General features: G+C 44.5%; 1 protein-coding gene across 1 annotated transcript; it reads left to right on the top strand.

Annotated features, from left to right (window-relative positions):
• Positions 1 to 7,142: 7,142 nt before the first annotated feature.
• Positions 7,143 to 25,972, top strand: RGS10 (regulator of G protein signaling 10). The gene is made up of 5 exons (XM_086466639.1): positions 7,143 to 7,191; positions 13,613 to 13,731; positions 15,132 to 15,218; positions 21,778 to 21,921; positions 25,506 to 25,972. Exons 1-5 carry the CDS (start codon positions 7,143 to 7,145, stop codon positions 25,650 to 25,652), a joined length of 546 nt encoding a protein of 181 aa, XP_086322765.1. The 3' UTR covers positions 25,653 to 25,972.
• Positions 25,973 to 26,337: the final 365 nt, after the last annotated feature.

Here is a 26,337-nt window from a genome sequence, read left to right on the forward strand (position 1 = left end):
TTGCAAACATTCAGAGAAGGCTGAGGTCCAACATTTTTTTGTGAACTCTTGCTGTCTTAGTATGAATTAGGGCTTCTTTCATTTACAGGTAGATGCTGTGGGTTTGTAGGAGAAATTTCTGTTGTATTTCTGACTAATTATTTAAAAACACGGCTAATTTCAGACGGACTCTGAAGAAAAATGAAATATGAATGTTTCTAGGCTACTCTTCTTAGATGAATCTTGCTTCCTACTTGGATTTATGTACTCTGTGGGATAAGGACACAGAAGTGCATGGAATGTCTCTCAAATCTCTCAAAAGGGACGTTGAAGTTCTAGAAGTGCAACAGCTGTTCTGCTGCACTGCTCGTGTGTTCTGGAATGGTCAGTACCCGAGCTCAAAGGACCAGCACCCGTTGCTGAATCAGTGTTGCGTTTTGAAGAAGATGTTAGGCCAGCGTGCAAGGTGATGCTGCGCTCACGGTGACTTCTGCGAGGATTCCTTCCAGCATCTTTTTGCTGTATGGCCTTTTAAGAAACAACACAGAGCCTGTCCTCCAAGGTGTACGCACGGAAATTCAGCAAGGTGTGCGATGCCGCGCTTCGAATGGATCTTGCAAGGTTGCAGCATCTAGCAACGAGTGTCTGACAAGCTGCGAGGGTTGGAAAACTGACGTCGCATTGAAACGCTTCTACAGCAAAGCGTTGCTGGAAGGTGTTGCCAGAGGCTTTGTGTGACTTCCAAGTCAAAGGCGGGCAAGATGCAGGCTCGTTAGAAGTACCCACGTATGTCCAGATCTTACCGAGGCTGTAGAAACCGGCATTCCTCCGTAACTGTTTCACTGTAGGAAATAGATATGGGTACTTAAATTGTGGGTTGTGGTTCAGTTATTGTTAAGGCTATTGTATCTCATTTTTCATGCCCTACTCTGCTGTTTTCCTCAGTTTTAATTCTGTGTGTTTCTAGTCAACAGAGCTTCGCTTTGCTTTTCATGCACAAGGAGCCAATCTGTTGCATTTGCATCTCGTTCTTAACAGAAACACCCACTGACCTCAGGTATCGTTTTCAGTGTTCCCCTCCTGTGTTGCAGAAATCTGATTTCCATACTTTATGCACGTTTTAATATTTACCGGATGGATGTTGGAAGTATGTGTTAAGTACCTTTTGTTTGTTTGTTTGTTTTGTATCTTCAGGTTCACACCAGACTGGACATAATTCACAAAAACTGAGACTTCTTCACTGTGCCCCCCCATCAGTCCTAAACTACATTTAGTCCAGAGGGACTTAGAATGCTTTTAAGATTTTGATGATGATTTCTGAATTAATTTCTAGTTGGATATATTAATATTGTTTTACGAAGTCACAGTTTTTATTGCTGTAAAATTGATTATTGAAAACCCTATTTCTTCATCTCAAGTTTTAATTCATGGCGGTACTTTATTTTCTGAAAGCTGTTTTTAAATCCTGCAGGTACCCTGGAGGGTAAAAAAAAAAAATTATATTTGCCTTTTTTTCAATTTAAAGGCAATAAAAAAGGAAAATAAAATTCCTTCACCTCAATTCTTCTTTGTAGAGTGAAGTTGGAGAAACTTGATAAGTAAGGGTAGTTTAGCAGTCAGGTTTCTATCAAACTTCAGTATGTGTTTAACACTAACCTAATGAAACATTTTTACTTCTTCCCTGTCAGATGCAAAGAACATAAAACTTTGGTTTTTTTAAAAAAAAAATCACCCACATAAATTACAAGCTTTGAAACGTGTGGTCTTGTTTTTTTTTTTTTTCTCAGTGCAATTTATGAAGAGGTCTAGGTATAACTGATAGAAGGTAGGAGCACTACTGGAATGACTCAGCCTGTAGTTGGGTTCCTGTGTGTTGAAGTGTCGCTGCCACAGTGCTGCAGTCTGCATTTCGGCATGCTTAACGCTGCTGGAGTTGGAGGTGCTGGGGATGTGCCACAGGATCAGGGATAAAAGTTGACCCTGTGAACCTCCTTATACCTGGATATATTAAAGGAGTGAGTTGGGGCTTTCTCTCAGTTCAGTCAGGAGTGTGGAACAAATTCCCCTGATTTACGTGGACAAGCCTGAAATAGAATATGTTTTTCTGCCAGGTTTCTCTTGAAAGTTGTTTTACGCTGTGTGCGTTACAGGAAAGGTACATTCATATTTTCTCTGTGTGTATCTTACTAAAAGATTAAAACCACAGTTTATTACCTGCTTTTTTACTCTAGTATTTGTGAATCTTCAGGTAGTCAATGCATTTAGTTAAGACTTCCGAAACTTGATTTGAAACTAAAAATGGCTTGTGCGTTTTTAAGGTTAGTATAACTAAAAAGTGACTCTTGGCTTTGAACTGAAAAAAAAAAACCAAACCAGATCTTAACATCATGAAATCACCTTGCTTTCTCCAAAAGGAGTAGGCTTAACCACCCTCTAGGTTATTCTAGCAGCGAGCCTGTCACTGGTTTGTGTTTAAACTGTAAAAACAATAGGAGCTAAAATATTTAGATTAAAAAAAATAAATCTGAATCCCTGCAGGTTCACGTACTCTGTGTGCGTTTCAGCCTTGGCTGATTTGGAAGGAAAAACTTGAAAGCTGTGTTTGCCAACCCGTTGCGAACGCGAAGGTGAAGGTTCATGAAGTCTGAAACCTGGTTTTATGTATTGAACCTACGATACTCTGAGTAGTCTATGATTTTTATACATGTATTCTCGTGGATTAAAATGCCTTGTGTTTTCTGGCCAGAGTACAGTTTGCAGTGTGGCATCTAGTCTTATTTTCTGCTGTTGCCTAGAACGTCACGTCATACGAGGCCAGGTTTGCCCATCTATAGCATGTATATTAACAGATCACTTCTGTTTAAATTTGTGTGAAAACATATTTGGGCAAAGTGCTGAACTGTTGGCCATATTCAGAAAGTCCTTTGAAGTTACAAAGTTACAGCAATGTTTGGGTTTGTTTTCTGAATCTCTTGTAAAAGAGAGGATGAAGCGGTTAGTCCTTGGGTTTAAGTGAAAATGGATTTTCTTAGAAATTAATACAGTCACAACATGCTCATTTGCTTTAAAGATTTTTCAGGAACGTTAAACATCTTGTTCTCTGTCTTTGCAGCTCGTAAAACCTCGTTGCCACTTATGAGCCAAGATTGTTAGAAGGAAAAAAAACCAAACCTATTCTCACGAGGATGCTCTGGCTTCCGTAGTACAAGCAGGAAACTTCCAGTAGCAATCCGGCGCGTGGGCTTTTGAATCGCGCTAGTGGAGTCGAACATCTCGTGGGAGCTCTGTTCTCATCGCGTCGGTTCTACCCCGTGCCCTGGCAAAGCAGGTGGTGCTGGGGACGGTGGTGCTGTAAGTCTTGTGCTAAGTTGCGGGAGCCAGAGGACATCTCCAGGTGGGACAGGGTCTGCCAGGGCAGCTGGAGAACGTGCCGAATCAGCCGCTCCTACCTCTGCAGCTCTGGTAGGCGTTAGAGCTGTCCTGGGTAACCGTCTGAAGGAAACTTGGCAGCAGAGACACTATTTACTGGTGGGAGTGTCCCCTCCAGCACAGGTGACTGCAGGGTAATGCGAACCAAGGCTGTGAATCTGGCCTTTAGTGTGTGTAGTAACCCCTATGCAGTGGTCTGTGCTTGAGAAACACGTGCAGTGCAACTGGGAAATAAACTTTGCAAGTCTAAAAGGGTTTTTTTGTGTAGCAGATGGGAGTTTCCTGCTTTGAAGGCTTCTTCTCGTTGTTAATGTTTCCGATTTTAAGTTCTTGTAGTCACGTAAATAAGTAGTACCTCTGCTGAGATCAGTTGTGTTGTGTTGGTGTAGGTAAAATCAGGGCTTTAAGTCATACATCAGGTTTCTCGTAGTCTGTTGATCAGTTTTGAGTCTTTTCAGCTGCAGTTTGGCGTTGAAATGAGCCGCACATTTTACTGCGGTGTTGTTACTCATAGTTCAGTACGTTCCAGAATACATTTTTGCAATGGCAACAGCTGCTTCCATTTCTTTTCAAAACCAGCTATTTAAATCAAAGTCCACCAAATTACTCTTCAGGATACAAGTAAAACTTTAAAATAGGATCTTTAATATCTTTGCCTGAAATCACAGAGAGATCAAGTGGGTTTCAGGTGTGTTTCTGCCTTTTTGGGTGTCTTGCACATTCTCATTTTCTCCCCTCCCGGCCTGTTCCTGCTGATGTCAATGGGAAATCCGCTGAACTTCATCCAAGTCGTTAAACCTGCCCTCGTTGAGGATAATGAGCAGGCCGAGGTTGCTGCCACACAACATGCCAACAAGTCATGCATGTACAGGCTGGAGCGGGAGATAGAAGGCTCACGAAGCTTTTATGTTCCGTTTTAAGCAAACTTTACTGCTTGAACATTATTGAGTAGCGCTGAAAGCAGCAGTAAAAGCTGGACATAAGATACAATCGGATGTTTTCATTGACTAAGGATCTCAGTGCATTTCATTTTTTAATGGTGCACAGTTCCTTAGCTGTAAGTGCAACGACTCGGTAAGTGCATCTTAATTTCAGCATCTTCTGCTGTGTATTACCTGCTGTGGCCTGCTGTCTGGGGAACGTGTGTTTGACAGCCAAAGGTTATCAAACAAACTCGTGGGTTATGTTAGCTTAATAATTTTTAAGGGAAGCTTTACCCTGTGAGATTAAGGAAAGGCTGGTGAGAGTTGCGATGCAAGGTCTGAAATCAATATCAGAACGTATAGATTGGCACATGGACACTGGCACAGCGTGAATTGGCATCATTAGAGCTGCATGTGGCTACGTACAGGTATCGCAGCATGTCCGTGGAAAAAGACAAATCCCCAGCAAATGAACCACGCCTGAGTGTCACCTGGAAGGAAAATTCCCTCATGTCATTGTGTCTAATGAAGGACGGAGTCTTGAACATGAGAGCAGAACACACGGAACAGGCGTTGGGACCAGCAACCCTGAGGGAGCAGGCACTGGTGTGCCCGCCTCGGGGTACTGTCTCGGCAGGAGTAGCCCAAATGCTGTTTTCAAGAAAAAGTGGGGAAAACAAGAATCTTGGAAACAGTTTTGTCTCAAGGGGGGGGAAAGGAACAGAAAATGTCCTGGCTTCTACAGGTAAATGTGCGGCAGACCTGAAGGTCAGGTTTAGCAGCACATGGATGGTGTGGACATTGGGCTCCGTGGGGCTTCTGGGAGACACCAGCACAGGAACTTGCACCATGGACGCAACCTTTGGTCTCCGAGAATTCTTGCACTTCTTACCTTACGTACTCCCACCTCCAAATCCATGAAGTTAAGTCTTAAAACTACTCCAATAACCTGTTGTCAGCACATGAGCTTGAAGATTATGTACTTGTCGTAGGAGTACTAGTTCTTAACGTTTAAAATCGAAACCTTTGGGCTTTGTGACCTGATTCTTAAATAAAGTCTGGTGATACAGGACTGCTTCGGTGTAAATGTACTGTCCTGAAGTACCTGGCGTTAATGGTTAAGGATGAAAAATCTTTTGGAGCACATGTCCAAGCTGTCTTCTCCCAAAACTGACACTGTGTATGTCCCTTTCCCTTGTTCCTGTCCAGGTGCCTTGCCTCTCACAGCTGTGCCACCTGGGCGCTGCTGCTGGGGGTTCTACCCCATCCTCTTCTGATGCTTGCACAGAAATGCCAGTTGTGGTGTAAATATCGTTGTGCCCGTCTCGCACCTCTGCTGGGAAATGCCATGTGCAGCTGTCGGGCGGCTCATACAGGAGTGTAGCAAACTTATTTTTAAATCCACACCAAGAGCCAAGAGATCTTCACCAGTGAACACAGCTTTTGGCCTTGGTACTGAAGGCAGAAGTCCAGGGGCGTGCAGGCCAAATCACTTCAGCTGGAAGGTATTGTGCTGCTGTTTATTTTGGAAGCACAGATGCAATTTATTCTTGTGTTCAGTGTTGTGGTGTCACCAGTTCCCAGGAATGAAATCTTGGCCTTGTGCATGTAAGTGGAAAATATCCATACGTTACAGTGAGAGGGGGAGCCCATCCAAGTTCCCTCTGTGAACAGAGCGAGTTAGAAATGCATGGCTGTGTGTTCAGGATGGGGTTTGGCTTAGGTGGAAACAAAACAAGTGTTGCCTTGTCTGGCTATCTCCAGTGGGATTTAAGCACTCCCATTGCCTCCCACTACTGTTCTGTGCTTCCTGAGGTAATTGTTGATGGCTTACAATTTTGTCACAACTACACCAATTTCTCACACTGGCTACATGCTGGATTTTTGATTAAATATTTTGGTTAAAAGTTATTTCTGAAAGTGAAAATACTTTTGTTAAAAATCGTAGTTGTGCTCTTTCGGTTGAGAAACAAGTGTTCCGTGTCTTGGAAGAGCAAAGGAGTCTCCCCAGCACAAGAAACTTGGCACTTCTATTTTGCTAAGAAAGCGCACAAATTCGTAAAGGTGCCCGTCTTAGGGAAGGGGTTTTGTGTCTTGCACCTGCTCAGGAAAGACATAACGGTGGCTGGTGGCTGGGTGCTCGGTGGGGGCAGCTGCCCGATGCCCAAGGGCGCGGTGAAAGGAGCAGAACAGGAGGCTTGAGCTGGGGAAGAGGGAGGAGGAGGAGGGAGAGCCGAGCTGGACGTGGGTGAACTGAAGTAGCAGCGCTGTTCGGAAGGGCAGGGAAGGGGGGTGAAAGGGGAGAAGGCTGGGAGCGGAACAGCTGGGGGCCCACAGCGAAGGGCCTGAGGTTGGGAAGGCGGCTACAGGCGCTGGAGGGGGAGTGACGGTCCACCATCGCCACGGTGCCTTTGGCGGTCTGCGCGGCCCACGGTAGCGCGGAAATGCAGCTGCTGCTCCCCTGAGGGAGCGGGTTGTGGAGGAGCCGGGCCTGACCCCTCCGCAGGCCCCGGGTCTCTGTCACCGCCGCTCCCCCGCCGCGCCGGCCTGGCCTGCGGGCCCCCTCCTTCCCGGGGCGGGCGGGCGGGCGGGCAGGGCTGCCTCCCCCTCAGGGCTGGCGGGGCGGGCAGGGCGCGGCCGCGGCGCCTGCCAGGAGGCGGCGGTTGAGGGGGCGCCCCGCGCGCGGCGGCGGGGAGCGGGGCGGGACGGGGCGGCGCGGGCCGCCTCCCCGGAGGGGAGCGGGGAAGGCGCCGCCGCCGCCGCCGCCCCCCTCGGCTCCGGGCAGCGCGGGGCCGCGCGGGCGCCCCCGAGATGTTTAACCGGGCCGTGAGCCGGCTCAGCAGGAAGCGCCCGCCGTCAGGTAACGGGGCGGGCGGGAGCGGAGGGAGAGCCACACCACGGCGACCCGCCGGCAGCTGCTCCCGCCTGAGGAAGTGCCGCCGCAGGGAAAGGGCTGCGCTTCTCTGCCGGCCGAGCGTCGGGGAAGGAAAGCGCGGCCGGGCCCCCTCCCGCCGGCGGGGGGCGGTGAGCGGAGGAGGAGGAGGAGGGGGGGGGGGGCGCTGGCCGGCAGCGGGTCTCCCGCCCTTTCGGCGGCCCGGCGCCGCGCCGGGCTTTCCCCGAGGCGGGCGGGCGGCTGAGGGGAGCCGAGCGAGCCCGCACCCGGCAGCGCTTGTTGCTCAGGTCCGTTACCTGGGCCGCGCCGGCTCCTCCGCCCGGCTCTCCGGTACCCGCGGCCAGCTGGGCTTGAGCGGGCTTAAGCTCATCCGCAGGGCGGGTCGCCGTGCGCTGGACCCGTCCCTTCGTGGTCACGGCGTATCCCGCGTGGGGTGGCTCTGCCCGGGCTTGTGGCAGCGGCGGGGCCGCCCGGGGGCGCGGAGGTGCGTTAGCCAGGCGGGGTGGGGGGAGCAGCGCCGTTCCTCCCGCTGCACGGAAGGGGGAACTGGCTTCTGCGCGGGCTTGTGCCTCATCAGCCGGGTTTTAATTGCGAGCTGCTGTTTAATTGCTGCCTGTGGCTGTTCGCGGTAGCGAGGCAATAGCGCAGAACATCAGAGCGCGATCGTTCGAGCTCTAAATTGACTTTGAAGAGTTTGCCTTTGGAAGGGAGCGCCTTAATCTGGAATGGAAGTTACTAGGGCGCGATGAATGCGAGACTTCCCTCTGCAGACGGGCGTTGGAACGGGTTTGTGCTGTGACCTCATGGCGCCGTGTGTCTCCGAGGCTCCAAGTCCGTCGATTCAAAAGGGGGCAATATATATCAGTGCTGAAACAGTTGGAGTGAAAGTTGCAAACACAAAATCCTAGAAAATAATACTGCGTTTCACAACGTGCAGTAAGAAGTTACAGTTTTTCTAATAAAAGCTAGACGTTGCTTGTCTGGAGTTGTGTTGTTTTTTTTTTTTAAAGGGTATATGTCTGGTGAACGCTTCCAGAGATGCTACAAAAGCGGAACGTCCCTTTAGTTTCCTTCCTTATAGTTAAAAGTGGAATCCAGTAGCCATCTGTTGCTGGAGACAGTCAAAAGAGGATGTTGAGGCTCGTGCTTTGAACAACCAAAGCGTGTGAGGGACAGCTCTTCTGTAGTGAAAAGGTCTAAAATTCAGCTGCGACTAGGAAAAAATTGTTGTGTGAGGATTCATCCAGTGGCGCTTGGATACATGGAAAGTAAGGGAATTTTCCCTTTTCAGCTGCCTGCTTACAAAGTTTCCCACTGCTTCATAACCTTGGATTTATTCATTCCAGATTGGTGATTGTTGCTGGATAGGCTTTCTGGTGACCGTAGGAAAAGACAAGGTATTCAGAGTACTTTTAAAGTAATTGTAAAGGTTTGTAGCTCACAGCTTTATGATCCAGGTGAAAAAGGGGAAAAGGCAGGCGCTGTGATCAAAAGTTCTTCAAGAAGAAATCGAGAAGGGTTTTCTTAACATTGTACATTAATGTTTAAATGTAAAATAAGGAATATGCTATTTGCGTGGTGCTTTTGTGATATTTACTGTTTGTGTGCTGGTTATCTTCTGTTAACAACTTTGCAAAAGGTGGGTGTGGGAAAGAGGCAGTTAAAGTGGGCATTTAGGGAAGGGGGGCTGCGTTCAGTGGGCTTCTGTGAAGGGTGTGAGTCTGTGCTCTTTGGTACGGTGCCACGCAGGCCCTGTATCAACAGTTTGAGAGCAGCTTGGGAAACCGTTGTAGCGCGTAGCCCTTCTGGAAGGCAGACAGATTAGCGTGTCTAACTCAATTAGCTGTGTCTGAATCTCAAAAAGTTTGATGGGTTTCCACATTTTTTTTTTTTTTTTGGTGCTTGTCGGAAGCAAGGGCCAGACCTACGAGTTTTGACCCGCAGAGTTGTGTATTTTGGTGTTATTGGCACTTTCTGTGGTTTCAGTCCAACTTCCTGTTTGGAGAATGCAAATATTTGCCGTTTTTGATACCACACTTCAGCTGATAATTACAGTGTTGTTAGTGCTGCACTTATGTTATATCTTTCGCTTACAAAGAGCCTTTATCCGTGGCCTAATGCAGCAGTGCTATTGTGCGGTGGGGGGAGGCAGCTTCTGTAAGATTCTTCTCTAAAACAACGCACCAGCTAATGTCGCTGCCTGTTTGTTAGGGTAGGGTTTGTCTCCAAAGTGCTGTTAAAATAAGCACGTAATCATTTGCTGCATTTGGAGAAGCAGCTGGCCACCGCACATCGTGCGAGCGGCTGTGTTATGGTCGTACGCTCAGTGGAAAGTTTCCTTCGGCAGAGGCTCTGCAACGGCGCTCCACTGTGCTGCGTTGGCTTTCTCTGCCCCTTGGTTTCCAAGCCGTATAAAAGATAGCAAGCGCTCTCCTGCCACGGTAAGAGGTGTAGTCAGCATATGGATCATCTGTTGTACGTGCCGGGTGGTGCTTTTACAGAAACATTGGCGGAAGAACTGCCATTTCGTGATACCCGCTTCGATGCGCAGAATTATCTCCCAGTTTTCAGTAACAGCCAATGTCTGCCTTCCCCGTTGAAACGATCATCCTGATGTACACGTTTTGGTTGTTGAACATTGGTATTGAGCTTGTTATTTCTGAGTGTATATTAGGTAACTTTGTCACTGGGTGATTTTAACAGGAGAAAGTTAACTTTATAAATAGCAAAGAAAAATAAATAGGTTTCAAGAGAGTCGTTCATGTAATTGCATTTATTGCGGTATTGCCTTCTAAAATAAATTGTTTCAGCCTTTCATTACATTGTACTTCAGTGGAAGTTTCATTTTTAAGCTAATTTAGTAATGTGTTATGGGATATGGATTTGGGGATTAGCTTCTTGAGTCATTTGTGAGGAAGCCCTTTTTCCTATCTTTCAAGCTCTTAAAAAAATTATAGAAATTACACGTCAAGGCTGCTAAATGAAACCAGCATGTGGAGTGGGAAGTTATGATACTAATTGGGGGAGTCACTTCTGTATTAGAAAAAATGTTTGTGATGGTGTACTTAATGGGGTATAATAAAAATACCCAGCTGTTTTAATATCCTCATAAAATTTCAAGGTGTTTCCTACTGTCATGTATCATGTGCAGCCTATTTATATTTGCGCTGCAGGGGAATGTTAATGTTTTATGGCGGCTGCACAGGAACACTGAACGTGGGGATTAATGGTACTCAGCCTGGAGGGAGAGAGCTTGATCAGTGCCGTGCCCAGCGCGCAGCCTTGAACTCTCCAGAGCTGGTGGCATGTTCCCTGGCATGGCTTTGGCCCCTGCCAGCCGTGTTGCCCTCGGCACATCTGGCAGGGTGGTACCACCCAGGCCATGTCCCCAGCAGGCTGTTTTGATGCAATTACTGTGTTTTTTGGGGGACTGCTCAGGACAACAGCTGTGCTGCTCTACCTGATGGCAGGAGCCAAGAGTGTTCTCTGGCCTCTTGGGTTTATTATGGACCAGCAGCCCGAGGTCTGCCTCGGTGTGGAGCGATGCTGGGAGCTGTGGCCCGGGCTGAGCTGGGGTTGCAGCTCCTGCGCCGGCCCGGCAGAGCTGCCCGGCACCTGTGGCATCCCGTAGCCTCTGTTCTGGGGAACTCCTGGTTGAATCAGTGAGGCAGGGGGTAAATGAAAGGGCTGCGTTGTACGAGCAATGGACAGGCAAGCCTCATCTTGGTACCACAGTACTTTTTGGGTTGTGGGGAGCTGGTTAAGTGAGGAAATAAGCTGAGTAACAGAGTCCTGAACATACAACAAGGCTCAGCAGAGTGGACATTAGGAAGAAGTCATGTAGATTTTCCCTTCAGAACAAATTTTTCTCTACTAAGGCTGTAGGAGAAGGTAGGGAGAGAGGGAGCAGGGTCACAGGCGAGCGCAGGGTTTGGAGGGTGACAAGGAGGAGCAGGGGGAAGGTAAACAAACAGTGGATGGAGTTGGGCTGTGCTGGGTAGGCTGGAAGTGAGAACAAGCTGGAGAGAATGGTGATCAGGGAAGACAGAGAATGGCCAGCTGTAAAATGAGAGACCAGGGAAAGCAGCTGAGGGGAAGCAGGTCGATGTATCCTGGGTGTGTGGAAGCGCTTGTTCCAGCCTTTGGCTGCTCACCAGCAATTTTTTTTTTAGGTTCTCATGGCGCTGAGTCTGCCCTGTGTTGCATTGGCTTATTGAAATATATGCTTTTCAAAGCATATCCTTAATGTCCACTTAACATTTGGCTGGAGAAGAAACACACTAGAAGATCTCACTCCCACATATTCTGTGCTCGATCATATATTAAATAAGGGAATGGCCTGGTTCTTCAGGCCGTTAGCAGCTGTACGCCCAGAGCTGCCATTCTACTTGCAGGTGAGAGTGATCATAACAAGAGATTCAAGCTCCTCAGAGTTGATTGTGTTCTGCTCCAACATACTTGGCTATTCCCACTTAAATCTCATGGATTTCACTGAGATTAGATGCCCAGATACTTTGAGTCACATTCCGAAAATGCATACTGCACGCGATAGTTAAGAACCACATCCATCTGCGTGAGGGCAGGGGAAACCGAGGCACAGTTAACTCGCTGTGCTCTTGGGTCACGTATGACGTCTGCAGTATTGGTTTGGAGACAATCCTCAGGTTCTAACTCTTGACCTCTATCTAGCAGACTGTGTGTTTCTTACACAGAGCTGTAGGTATACTTGCTGCTTTGGAGACCAGTCTGCCTCAGTCCTCATCCAAACTGGTTATGGTCTTTGATCCTGGAAGGTTTTGTGCAGGCATAGAGTCATGCATTTGCCATGTAAGAAATTTCAGATTGGTGCTGTAACTGCATCACAGAGTGAGAGCAGGACAGGATTTACACATGAAAAATGCGCTCAGTCATTTCAGATGCATTCCTTTCTTTTACATCTGTATTTACTTGGGGCATGAGTGTAGATCTGTCGGTATTAGGCAATGGCTATGGAATCCACAGCTCCAGAAAGTTTACCTCTTTTCCAGTGTTGTAATTTCTCCTGTATAAAAGAACCCCTCCTATCAAAGGAGAAGAGGAGATGTTAATTCCTTTAAAACAGTGGTCCATCTCACTGTTAGAAAAGCAAATAGACTCTACAGGTCACTGTCAGCAAAGCCTGCTGAGTTTTGGTTGTTGTGCCAATATTTTGTAGGGCATTAACCTTAGCATTTATCATTCTAGCTACCAGCAGCTGAAAAGGGCATCTGATAGTATAGCTCTGCATAGATAGTGTTTTGAGATACTTGCTGAGGTTTAGTTTCATGGTAGAGGAAGGGTTTTTTAACAGAGCTTAAGCAGAATTACTAAGATTCATATTTCCATTAAGTTAGTAGGCAGAAATGAAGGGGTTATAAAAATAAGTAGAAGCTGTGTTGATTACAGTGAGAGTTTTGTGCACCTTTGCGGTGTGTAGTGACCTGAAGTGGAGCTCTTAGCCTGATTTCTCGTGGCTTGCACTCTTGCTGTCTTCCCTGGGCATTTCATGTGTGAGAGGAAAGGAGGCCAAGTGCTTTGTCTGGTTTAGAGTTTTTCAGATCAGCAGTAAAATTCCTGGAGTCTTCCCAAGTAATAGGTTTTCTGATGGGTAGCCAGCAAACAATTTTTTTGGCATCATCAACCTTGGATGTAACGCATCTGTCCCTGGGATAGGAGAGGTGGTATATATTTTTGAATTTTTCTGTCTGCGAGAAGGCTGGCTGGCAGATAAGATGTGGGCACGGTCCAGTACACCTTGTAAAAGCAGAATTTCAGTGGACTTGAGAACAAACAAGCAAACATTAAAAAACCACCCAAATACCACTTGCCCAATAGCAGGTTGACTCAGCTGGAATGAGGCTCCTCTGCCAGCTGTCTTTCCTCCTGTTAGACTGGGTTAACATGTTAGACTTGTTCTCCTGCTAAACAAACCGTTATTTTTCTTTCTCTCTTTGCCTTTTCCCAACCTCCAGTGATGATTCTTTTCTTAAAAATAAATTTCATGCATGTGACTGACTAGGATTTGCTTTATGGAAGCCAATGTCATTGGCAGTGCCAGAACAAAAGGCAACCGGGCCTTTTACTCCACAGGCTGCTGTCATTGTGTTCCACATGCAAAAGGTGCTTGAACTCCTTATAAAACAGTGATGGTGCCTACTTAAGTGCTCATGAATTGTATAACTGCAAGGCGTTTTTGCCTCCTTACAGGCAAAGTAGAATTCAAAAATGTGTGTGTGTTTATTCTCACATTTATGGTGTTTCCTTTAAAGAGAGCAGCTGTAATCCAAGGGTGCAGAGGGCAATGGGGAAGAAATCCATGTGACATTCATCGCTTCTAACGAAGATGGTGGTTTTTTCAATTTTTTTCCAGAGATAAATGACAGCGAGGGTCACCCCAGCAGCAGCCACCAAACCTTGAAAGGAACCTCAAAATGGGCTACATCACTGGAGAGCCTCCTCGAAGATCCAGAAGGAGTGAAACGATTTAGGGTTGCTATATTGACTATGGATATTTATATAAACCAAAATTGGGGTTTAAAGCTGAGTGAGTCTCGGCATAAATGGTGCAGCTGTGCCAGTGCTGTAAGCACAGGGACACTTATCCTTCTAGTTGTGTACCCTGAGGAGAGGTGGCAGAGTTGGAGCTGTGGCATTTGCTGAGCTCCTGAGGTAGTGCCTTTTGCCCACTGCCACTGCAGCTCGCTCTTGTAAGGCATGTGGAAGACTTTTGGTTGCACCTTCCTAATCGGATCTGTCAGCTGCTGCAAGGATTAACAAGTTACTGTGGATAAACTACAGTCCTTGAGCCACTGATCTCTCTTGCCAAGCATTATTTATCACTGAGGACTGATCCTGCGCTCTTTATTCTCATCTGTTGTCCTTGCTTAAGCAGGGAGTTACCACTAACAGCTCCTGAGCCTGGTAGCTCTGTGTGGCTCTTATTCTGTGTTGCAGCTGCTGTACTGAAAAGAAAAAGTTTACTACAAAGTGTGAGCTTGTGCTTAATTAGGTGAGGGTGGTGGGTTGGTTTTTCAAGGCCTTTCTGCCGTGTTAGCTATAGGAATAGGAACTGCCTACTTGAGTGTGGTTTTGCTGCACCAAGCACTGATAAAATGCACTGGGATAAAATGGTTTCTTGCCAGGCTAGTTTGAAAAGTGATGTAAACTAGAATTACAAAACACTGTTACTTAGAATTCTTAAAAAAAGTTATCTTGGTGCTATTTAATTCTTGGCATTAATTAATCTCTGTTTTCTTAACACTTGAAAACAAAAACTGATGATCTCGGAGCTATAAATATTTCAGTCATTATGTTTCATAAAGAAATTTGATGTACATTTTTCCCCATTTTAAAACATGCCTCACTTTTGGAGGAATGTGCTTTGTTTAAACACTGTCTGGAGAATGCAAATACATCTTCTGCTTTAGTTTACTTAAGTGAATTTATTGCCACTGATGATCAAGTTTAGAAACACTTTTATTTGTAGAGATTTTAATAATTAAAAAATCAGAAAGATACTTGATGAGAATCTCAGGTGATCTATGACTCTCATTAAAATAGTTCATTATACTCACCTGCTATTGAATTCATATATTTTTGGATTTCCCTTTGAGTAATGACTGTAAAATTGCTTGAGTTTTTTAAGGGAGACTGAGGAAATCTTCATGTTAGTTACTGATGTGCTCTGAGATTAAATGTAGCTCATCATTCTCCTGGAATGTGCTTTCAATCTGGGATTGTTCGTTGGTGTCTGGGTAGTGTGCAGATGCACTCATGGCGGTAACGCGAGCTGTAGGCGGCTTCTAGTTTTAATGGCTATAGTAGGAAGAGAGAAAAACAATGGAGAAATTGGATCCTAATGTTTGTTTGTTTGTTTTTCTTTTCCCTAGGAATTTTTAAAGAAAGAATTTAGTGAAGAAAACGTTTTGTTCTGGCTAGCATGTGAAGAATTTAAGAAAACACAAGGAAAAAAACAGGTATGTTTCCTAAATAAATTTTACTTGTCAACAAAGTTTCCATAGCAGAGCTGGAGCTGTAGTGTTGCTGTTGCACATCATGCTTCATGGGAGTGCAAATAAATGTATCTGAAGGAATTGCACTGAAATCGTGGTGGTGGAATTGTTTGGAAACAAAGCTGGTTCTATTTCAAATCAAAACAAAATGCTGAAATTGTGGTATTTCCCATGTTTTGAAAACATTGAACTTTTTATTGTTGCTTGGGAGTAGCAGAAGGTTTAATTCAATGATGTTGCATCATCTTGCTTGAAAATATGAAGTTTCATTCAGAACTTTTTTAAAAGCATAGCGGCTATTACATGAAAATATACACCATTATGATATTTTAGTGGAACGGAAAAATAACAAACGGCGCAAACAAAATGTTTTACAACACCAAAATGAAAAGTTTTGCCCTAACAAATTACAAGTTACAAACCAAAAGAAACTGAGGGTCCGTTTAGACTTTTTTGTTTAAATATTTATTCAAATTGATGTATACCTGCAGAGCATTTTCATTTTCATGAAAGCTATATTTTTTCTAGTAGAAAATATTCTACTGAAACTTTTTCAACCAGCCCCCTCCAGTAGTTTTTTTCCACTGCTTGGATCGTAGTCTACATGTAGATCTGAGGAACACAGGATCCACTTCTACCTTTAGGCTTTGAAGCCCATAGTCACGCCTAAAATAGGTACCGTGTTTTGTTTGCTTGTTCATGAAAAAGTTTTTGTGGTTTTTTTTGTTTGTTTTTTGAGAAATTCCGAATTTATTTACTCTTTGAGACACGGATTCTGTGAGCATGAAATGAAGAACTCCAACTTAGCATCACTATCCTGGAGAGTCAGACTCCTAAATCCCATAAGCCCTCTTTTGGAAATCCCACCAGGCAACGGGTGCCCATGTCCAGCCCCTTTTGCACTTTTGTGGCCAAAGTAAGCAGAGTTCCCTGAGGAGGTGAGGCTGGGAAAATGCCACTTAAACCTGCTTCAGATGGGACCCTGCGTGCTTTAAGTAATGTCAGAAGCGTCAGGGAACAGGAATCGAGTGGGGGAACAGGGCATTAAAAAGTGCAGGCGTGAGAGAGCTGTGTGTCTGGACTGCAGGATTCGTCTCTTAAGGTCAGTCAAATATTGTCAGCTGAAACTGTTTCTCAGCAGATTTTCAACAAAAAAGATCCCTGGATTTTCAACAAAATGTATTTTTGAAAGGGGAGTCTACTTTGGGTAAAAATTCTCTATTTTGTGCTGAAAAAGCGTTCCCCTCAAAACAATTTGCTTGGTTTAGTTGTGAATATTTTTTAGTGTTGATAAATCCTGAAAAAATACAAAAATAATAATTTTTGCAAGAAGAGGAAAATGTCCGATTTGACCACGCACTTTGTGATATTTAGCAGTACTTCAGCTTTGTGTATTTAGCTGCTCCCCTCCCCTCCTTAAGGTCCATGCCTGCAGGTCGTCTTCAGAAAGGAACAGCTAATCAGACTATTTTTCTGTAAGATGCAAGGCCTGAAGAGAAATGAAGTAAATGAGATGGGATAAAAGAGGGAGCTGTGCTAGATGCCACTGTGATGGCAGCAGTATCGGTAGCCGGAGTGAGGCCAGGAGTCCTCTTCTCCCCTGGTGTGTAAGGCTCAGCCTGGCTGGGTTGCACTGGAAGCCACCTCCTATCTGGGTGAGCACGGTGACAAATGCTTTTTGTGACAGAGCATTTCCTCTCTTTTGTCCCCAGATGTCCATACAGTGTCTTGCCTGGTATGTTCGGTATGCTGGGCTGGGGATCTAGGTATTCTTGATCTCTCTCCCTACTCCAGTAAAATAATTTGCTTTCTGAGCTGGTGAAGCAGAAGCCAGCATCACGGTCCACAGCCAAATGGGAAGAATCCTTTGCTTTGTACAGGGCAGATGTTTTTTCTTGTCCTTGCCAAGAGGTATGTAGCCTTTTCTTGATACCCCTTGGAGAAGTATCAAACTGCATTTGAAAATGGAAATGAACGTGGGGAAAATCCTTCTGTAAGGTCCCACGTTTTGCAATGGGATAATAATTGTATTTTCCCTTGCTAAATAATTTCCATCTTTTTAGGTATTACAGGGTTGTGCATGCTCATACAGGAAATGGTAAACTGATGTAGACAGATAGTAACTTAGTGAATTCTTGAATGAATTGCCAAGTCAATGGACAGAGCCTTAACCAGGTTCTGTTTAGCTTAATTATTCAGTAACAATCATTACACAAAATGGTCAATCTGGAGTCCAGTACTGCTAAAGCTACTACGGCTGGCTAGCATAAATGTGCTTTACGCTGACACGTACTTATAGTAAATTTTTATAGCTACTGCTTAAGGGTGGCTTTGTTTGGATAATTTACAAAACTAGAAAAAGCACTGAGAAATCTTTCCAGTGTTTATGATAGCATGAAGCATGAATTTGTCTTCTGAAACTGACTCTTGCAGAAGTCACTTTCTATCTATCTAATGTGAGTAAAGTATTCTAAAACAACTTTTTACTTATTTTATAGCCTGCTTCTCGTTAAAACTGGTTTACCACAAAAACTAGCTCATAGACACTTAGACTTTTGGTCAGATGAAGCTGATTTTGATTTAACCCAGATCAAATGGGATATTATTTTCCCTATTCTTAAAGTATAAGATAAACTTTTCCTTACTTGACATGAGCATGTTAGTGTGAGGTTTTTCTTGGTCAGTTTAAACTTGGACAAAGGTCACCACCTGGTCAGTGGATTATCTGTTGTGCCTAGTTGTTGTCACCCCTTCAGCGTCAGCCTGGAGCAGTGTTTGGTTTTGGATAGGCTGGTATACCGTTAGGATGGGTGGCTCAGTAAATGTGCTGTCCTTCCCTCGTGTCCTTTCTGGTCTTCACAGGTAGATGCAGGCTCACTCTGCTCCCGCTTTCTCTTGGTTGCAAACTGTCTAGCTGTGTTAGTGCCATTCTGAGAAAATATCCTGGGCCTTTCCTCAAAGCTTGTTAAATTTGGTTCAGTTGTTACTCTAACCACAGTCACGTGGGCTCTGCCTAGAAGCTGGCTTATATCAAGCCAACACAGGCAGATCTTGCAAGATGCTGTGCAGATACATCTTCTCTGTCCCCTTCCTCTTGAATGTGAACCACCCAGCAGCAGATTTGCTAGATCACGGGACCAGAGGGAGCGCTGGCAAGAAGCAGCCGGACTCTTGGCTGTGTTGGCTCTAGACTAGTGGTAGGAGTGCTTAGTCAGGAGAAGGCAGAAATAGAGTTCAGACCAGACTGCTCCACAAGGTTGTGTTTGTTTTCCTGTTTGGGTGAACTAATACAGAATCCATGCATGTTTCAGGGAGCAGGGGAGGTTTTCAGCATCTGCAGAGCTAGACAGCAAGCAGACTATGTTACTGGTCTAGGCAGGTTTTAGATGGACTGGATTTAGCCAATTTTCTTGCAGTGTGAAAGCACAAACTCCTCCCCTCAGCTCAAGACACATCTCTGTAGTTTTAAAACAAGGATAGTCTTTCTTTCTCATTCCTTTAAAATTGAAGTTAAAATAGAAATGTAATTTTTAGCACAGATTGAGCAAGGAATTAGGTCAAGTCCACTTGTAGCAGTGAGCTCTGCTGCCACCCATATGGTCCTCATCTTGGGACACATTTAATTATTGAAATGGGAGTGGTGGGGATAAGTGAATAAAATTTAACTTTAAATATTTTATTGGAGTTAGTCATATGCTGTTGCATTTGTGACTGTTAATGAAAAAAACAACACGTCCATTGTGCTACTTCCCAAGGTTTAAATGTTCCTTCTCTTGCAGCTGAGCTTCAAAAATAAATTGCAGATTGTAACAAATGCTTCAAACAACAGGGAATCTTTTCAGCTATTGCTAAAACCCACCAAAATACCCAACTCGAGAAGTTTTGTAGAGAACAATTTCAGAACAAAGTGTACCTATTCAAGAGTTTCTTCTGCTGCTCCGCGTGTGGAATGTGGCAATGGTTAAGCAGGGCTGGGTGACGTTGCACAGCTGCTAACTGCTGGAGTCTGTTCTGATGAGCATCTGGGACTTCCATTCACCTCATTTGGGAACCACACATGCTTGAGAGCTGAATTTGACCTTAGGAAAGGAAGTGGGAAAGAATATTGTATCCACTTGAAATAGTGAGGGGGATTTCTGTAGACAGATCTTTGTACTCCAAATGGGAATTTGGCACGGATGCTGGGGCGAGCTCACAGATGTAACTGGAAAGTGCCAGAAATACTTTAATAACCACCTGTGAACAAGATCCCAGTTTAAGTGTTGTTTAAATTCCAGAGTAGAGTCCCCTGCGCTGAGGCATTAGTTTCAGGCTGACGCAGAACAAAGAATGCCACCCACTGAATGGGGAACATCGCTGTCTCCTCCGCCTGAACCTGGCTCTCCCTGAATGTCGTTTGGGGGATGTGTAAACATATTGGCAGCTTTGACTGTATTTTCTTTGTGGAAAAAAAAAAAAAAAAAGTAGTAGTTAAACTGCTGCTCTCTTACTGAAGCATAGACGTAGCGTAGCAGCTGTTCCACGTGCAGCAGAACCTGTAGTGTTTAGCTGCGCGTACCCATTACTATAAAGTCAGGTCCCCTGCACCTCTCCAACGAGCCCTCTCTCCCAACCACAGTGCTCTCGCTTCCTTTCTTTGTCATTCTTCCCACGAAATCCAGAGATCCTCCCCATCTCGCTAACCTCACGCACAATCCTCTTGTTCTCCCCCCGCGTTCTTTAAACTTCCTCACAGTACTTCTAGTTTCATGTTTCCCCTCAAGCCTTGCTCTGCTCTTTCTCCACAGTGCCTGGCTCGCTCCTGTGTTCCTTGGGCAAGCAGCACCTTGGGTGGTGGCTGACGTGGAGCTATGTGTGCGTTGATTAGCCGGCCATTAACTGCGTGCTGGCAGTTCGAGTAGAGTAGATAACTTTTGAACATAGGCTGCAGCTTTTCCCTTGGTGCACGTGTTGCTTTTTCCCTCCCTTTCCTTTCTCGTGCCACTCTTTTCCATTGAATCAGTAGGAGGGTAATTATTTCTCAGTCCTTTGCCCCTCTCTTAATTATGATTGAAATTGGACAGCAGGTTCAAAAGTTATTTGGGTGGGACTGACAGTCAGTACGATCACTTATGTGGTTTTACTGTGTCTGCCTTAGGGTATTGACTTCACCAGTTAAAGCAGTCACACCTCTGATCGATTGTATTGTGCTCATTTAGAATGATGTGGCTGAACCAATTCTCCCTGATCTGTGAAACTGGAAAGAGGGGAAATTGTTGTAAAACACGTGACCCGCTGCGCCTGGCACGTGATATTTTACCCACCAGATGAATACTCTGTATTTAAAAGGAATACTCCTGGAAAATGTGTGTCCCCTGCAGCAGTGAGAGAGTTAACTCTTTAGGCCTTGTGAATTGTCAAACACATGTAGCTTTTCCTCTAATTATCCCCAAATGTTGATTCTCAGCTGTAAAACGTGAAAGAAATTCTGTGACTTCTTCATGGGCAAGAGTTTAAATGCTTCCTTCTTCAAGCCTACTTCCCATCAAAGACACAGCCCTTTAGCTGGTGCTGGTCTGGAGGTGTGGCTGCTCATCAGCTGTACAACGGGGACCACTGACGAGTACCCACGGCGTTCAGCGTGCAGAGCTCAGCTTGCAGCGGGGACGCTTGCCTCCTGCCTGGCTTGGCTCTCTTCTCCCCGCACTGGCTTTCTCTTATTCAACCTTCTGGTCAAGGGGGAGCTTGCATTGAATTTCAGAGGATTGCGACCACTCTTTTACTGCTTTGAAGCTTAAAGGTGCTGGGTTGGGTCAAAATGTTATCGCTGTTACTGCTTTATCAAGAGAAGACCACTGAAACAGGATTGCTGAAATCAGAGCAAATGTTAACAAACTGCTTTATGCAAGTCACACCTACCCTTATTTATCAGCTTTCAGAGGCTCTTGAGAGTTCTGTCTTTACCATTAGCCAAAAAAATACTTGGGGTTTTTTAATCGTGTAGCCAGTGTTGCACTTGAGCTGCCCTGAGGTAAAACGTAGTTACGACAAGGCATGTAGCATGACAGGGTTGTCTATCCGTAGCACGGATGATACGCTAACTTTGCTTAGTTTTTGCCTTGCAGTAAGAGTAAGGTTCCACAGTGCTTTTTCCCTCTGGCTTCCTTGTGTGTGCTGGTTATCTGTTGGTGAAAATAGTCTTCTAAATAGTGAAGACAAGGCCTAGTTGATGATGCTGGGCAGTTTTACACTGGATACTGAGGTTCAAGCGTCACAACCTGCTGTTTAACCTAAGTGCCGAATACTCGTAGCTTCCACTGATGTCAGCGCAGGAGTTGGCCTGCAGAGATTTTTCCTCCAGTACAAGTGAATGTACACAAATAAGCTAAAACTTGTTTTCTTTTAAATTTTAAGAGTACGTTCTGGTTTTAGGATGTGAACCTCCAGAAGTCGGTGTCCTAGAGCAGCCTCCAACAAAACATTAACAAATACAGAGAGTATTCCCACAGCAAATAATTCTTTCAATAAATATGTCCTTTTGTAGATGCAAGAAAAAGCTAAAGAAATTTACATGACTTTCCTGTCCAGTAAAGCTTCCTCCCAAGTCAATGTTGAAGGACAGTCCCGTTTGAACGAGACCATTTTGGAGACACCTCACCCTCTCATGTTTCAGAAGCTCCAGGACCAGGTAAAGTTATTTGCTTCAACAACACAGTTTCTTTAGGTTTTGTCTGCTTTTAATGGACTGTGTTTTCTAAGCACATGCTAGTGTAGAAAAGTTGGGAATCTGCTTGCTGCTGCCTGTGGCATGGATTAAGTGGGCATGAAGCTGGGTTGCTTCCGTGTTGGGGGTATTCACGCAGCCGCTCCGAGCGTGGATGCACCGTGCCAGGTACTTGGCCCCATCTAACTGGGGCCAGTTGGTTAAGGACTCAGCGCAACCATGCTGATTCCAGTTCAGGACTTTCCTGGAAAATTGGATGAAGTTTTTTCCTGGGTTCCTTTGCTGGTAGCTTGAGAATCACCCAGCTGACTAACTTTGTGCCTACGTTTTCCTGTGTATGCACTTGCGCTGAGTCATTGCTGATGTTTGTTTCCGTAGTTGCCGCTGGTTTCCTTGAGAGCTCAAGATTCTTCACTTTGCTTTGTTTTGGTATTTATATCGATATGAATATAATATGATTTCCTGAAAAGCCTCCTCTTAGGTAACACACAAAACTTAAAGCTGCTATCTGCTTTGCCTTTTCCTATAGAACTTGGGAGGTCTGGTAGAAATTAGGTGACATTTTGCAGGCATGTCTTTTGGTGGTAAATTTTCTTGCTATGTAGCTTATTTTAAAACATAAGTTACGAAGTGAGTCATTCTTATCTTTCCAGGACTTGCAGTCTGTACTATTTTTAATTTCTGTACCATCCTCAGGACTACCTGTTTTTTCCATTTGGCTCTTTTCTTTTCTGGAAACAGCACGCTGATTTAAATAGCGTTTTCAACTCATTTCACCTCAGGTATTGAATACGTTAGTTGGGCACTGGCTGGATCAATTGAAGCGGTCTGAGGAGAGGCTCTGCTGTCTCACAAGCAGGTTCCAAGGCATTAGCAGTGGAAATGTCTGAAACTCAGTTTCCATGTGAAGAAGTAAAGTTTTTCATGGAAGAACTTCTGACTTGGGGGGAAGGGAAAGAAAATGTTCTGGTAATTCTGAGCACTGCAGTTCAGGGTGGGTGATTGTGAGACTGGAGCTGGAGAGATTACTGGAGTTAAAATGTTTTGTGGTGTTACACATGAGCATGCACATGAACAGCCTAGGATTAGTAATACCTGAACTAGAAATATGCTAGACCAGTGGTAGAGGAATCCCACTAGTGTGGGAAGAAAGTCTGTGAACTTTTAAAACCAAATTAAAGTGCAGAGCATTTATGAGTTGTTGCAGGTTTCCACTGCTTGAAGCTTCTGTTTATTGCTGTGAGATAATAGTTCAGGAAGAGTTATGGTCTTCTCTGGTTTTCAATCCTTATAAAGTTACGAAGAGTGGTATAATCTGTTCTCTGAAGAACAGTGTTAACTACTGCTGGCACTGTGTGTCTGAAGTATAAAAAGGCAGAGCTTGAAAGCCACAGTCTAGTCTGTTGGTAACTATCACTTCAGCTCTCCAGAGACCTGCTGATTTAGATGGGGCTACTTGTGGGGTGTGGTGGTGTGCTCATGGGATGGCCTTAAACAAATAGCTTGGAGGCAGTTGTTCTTGCTGAATGAAGTGGTGTCAGAGCGGTTCATAGAAATCTGCAGATTTCAGAATACTTACAGGGTAAATGTTCCTGCTCCACGGAGGCGATGAGAGGAGGGGAGGGAAAAAGAGAATTCTGCTTTTGCACATGATTATCAGATCTGTCTGTTCTGCGCATTTGGCCGACCAGACTCCAGAAGATTCTGATCTTACAGTGTTCTTTCTCTCTGGGAGATGCTTTAAATGATACCAGGAACAAGAGGGGTCTAAGTTCTTAACACTGGCTTATGACATTTTAACAGGCGGTATCTTCCTTACAATTTTTTTTTCCCTTGACCTAGCTGCATAAATTTAATTACATTTTAGTTAGCCAGCACCAGGAGGTGTAATTTGACTTTGCTTAACTATATTGGATTTGGGCCTACATCGAGAGGGTAGCTTATAAAGCAAGATTTCTACTGTTTTAAACATGAATTTAAATATTTAAATATGTAAACAAACAGTGGTTATTAAAATGCTTCATGTCATTTATTTGCACGGGGGATATTTCAGCAACTGCATAGACAAGAAGAGTCAAGTTTTGTGTGTTTGCCTTTATCTGTCTGGGTTCCTCGAGGATGTGACATGAAAAAGCAGTTTGAGATTATGATTTTTTTTTTTTTCCTCCTAACAAACAGTTGTATTACCCAGTTGTACCATCAGTTAGAAATGAGTCCCGTAAACGTAAAGCTCCAGTTATCCACACGTGGATTATCCAGAAATTCGTCTTGGAAATGTAGTTACTCTGAGTACCATTAAATGTAATCAGTCCTGAAGCATGACTCAGAGAGACTCCGCCAGTGAAATAAGAGGCAGAGGGTGATGTAGGCTTTGGTTTTGCCTCAGTTATGGTTTTGAGGTTTACTTTTTGCCTTTCCCTCTGTTTCAAGACCAAGAAAAACATAGTCCTGACCTTGACACCTGAACTGATTCCAGGCTCCTCTCCCAAGCCCTTTTGTTTTCAGAAAACTCCAAACGAGCTCTAGCTTTCTTGTCTGAAATGGCTATAAATAGAAGAGAAAGCAGTTCTGTTGAGGGACGAGCCTAAACGCAAGCCCTGGGAGAGAAGAGCTATACTCAGCCCTGACTTCGTGCTTCCATGCTGGCTGTATACTGGCCATGAGAAGGAGAGCAAGTTTTGGACTAGTGAAAAGCCTAATGGCACAAATTTAATCCATCACCAGTTTTTTAAACCACATTTTAACTGGGAAATTACATCTATACCCGATCAGCTCTTTGTGGCGGGTACCTGCAACGTTTCTGATCCAGCCCGAGACCAGTCTTGGCGTTCAGTTGTGTAGTCATCTAAAAAAGGGTAGGAAGATGGGCATAAGTTTAAGAAATATTGGTTAAACCAGTTGTTCTCAGTCTGGATTCAGTTTGCAGTTTCAGTATTTGTGTAAACTATTTAGAGGCTCTTCTTAATTACCCAGTGCTCTGCAGGTATAATGAGCTGTTCTGTAATGTTCAAGAGTAACTGCAGTCAGAAGGGTGCCCAAAAGGTACCTCTTTTTCTTCATCTCTGCTTCGTCCCTCTGAACATCTTGCACCTACCCTGCCAGAAGGACACCCTCGCTAGGTTTTACTCCTGGTGGCTCTGCAGGCCTAAGGCTGCTGTGGGAGGGGACCAGGTAATGTCCTGGCTTGACCACACGTGCAGTTACGTGATCATCAGCTGTAAAATCCTACCTAGTGGCCATGGCATGTGACCTCCCACCTTCAGTGTTAGGTTTTCAAAGCTGGTATTGTGAAAACCATCGTCTGATTCTTAAAGCAATATGGACATTATTGCAAAACAGTGACCATGGAACCCACAATATTGTTTGCTACGTGCAGCCCCTTTTGAGAGTCTGAAGTGTGTTTTATCGTGCTTTTATGTGTCATGCTTTTTAGTAATTCTTTAGTACAAACAGAACAACAATACATTAGAATTCATGTACTGTCCTTCTTATTTAAAATCTAGTTTTACTTAGGTCATTGTGTTTGTGTTTTTCCCCCCTTTTACCAGATATTCAATCTCATGAAATATGACAGCTACAGCCGCTTCTTAAAGTCAGACATATTCCTAAACCATAAGAAGTGTGAGGAGCAAGAGGAGAATTCACCAGAGGCCCAGACTGCAGCAAAAAGAGCATCAAGAATTTACAACACATGATACAACGGATCTCTTCAGGAGAGGCAATACAATAACTAAATTACACTCAGGAACAGTCTAGGTTTATAGCAGTTGCATTTAGGGCTTGAAAAGCTCGAAGCCTTTTTAGGAGATACTTACCTTCTTAATTGCTTGAACGACTAATTGTTTTTGCATGATAGCTATTAACCAAGCCCCCATGGAAAGACTGTTTCCTAGCTAAAAGGCTGAGGTATTCCTCCATAGCATGAATTGCATTTCGTATTTCACAAGTTAAAATGCTTTCATTTGTAATTTCTTTTGTGAGGTGTCATCATGATGAGAAATGAGAAAGAGGGTGGTTGGTTTTTTTATTTTTGCCTTAACTTTTATTTGTGACTGGCTTTTACGTCCGGAACTGCTGGGAGAAGGTATTGAGGAGTACATTTCATGTTACTTTGTGGATGAGTCACTCACAGCAAACTTAATCATGAAGGGACAGCATCTTTCAGGGTAAGCTCAACAGAATCCAGCTCCTTCCTATGTAATTTTGTTCTTTCAAGGTGGTATCTCATTTGCTTTGCCTTTATTGTTGAATCAAAACACTTCTCTGGTCATCGTTGTAATTTCTATATTTCTTAAATGTCCCCCATTTTTTTGCAGTAGACAATCACCTTCTGCAGAGGATGGAATAACCTGTATTCCCTTGGGAACAAAAGCTCTAAGA

This window comes from Leptosomus discolor, chromosome 6 (assembly GCF_034619465.1).
Source record: "Leptosomus discolor isolate bLepDis1 chromosome 6, bLepDis1.hap2, whole genome shotgun sequence".
Lineage (NCBI taxonomy): Eukaryota > Metazoa > Chordata > Aves > Leptosomiformes > Leptosomidae > Leptosomus > Leptosomus discolor.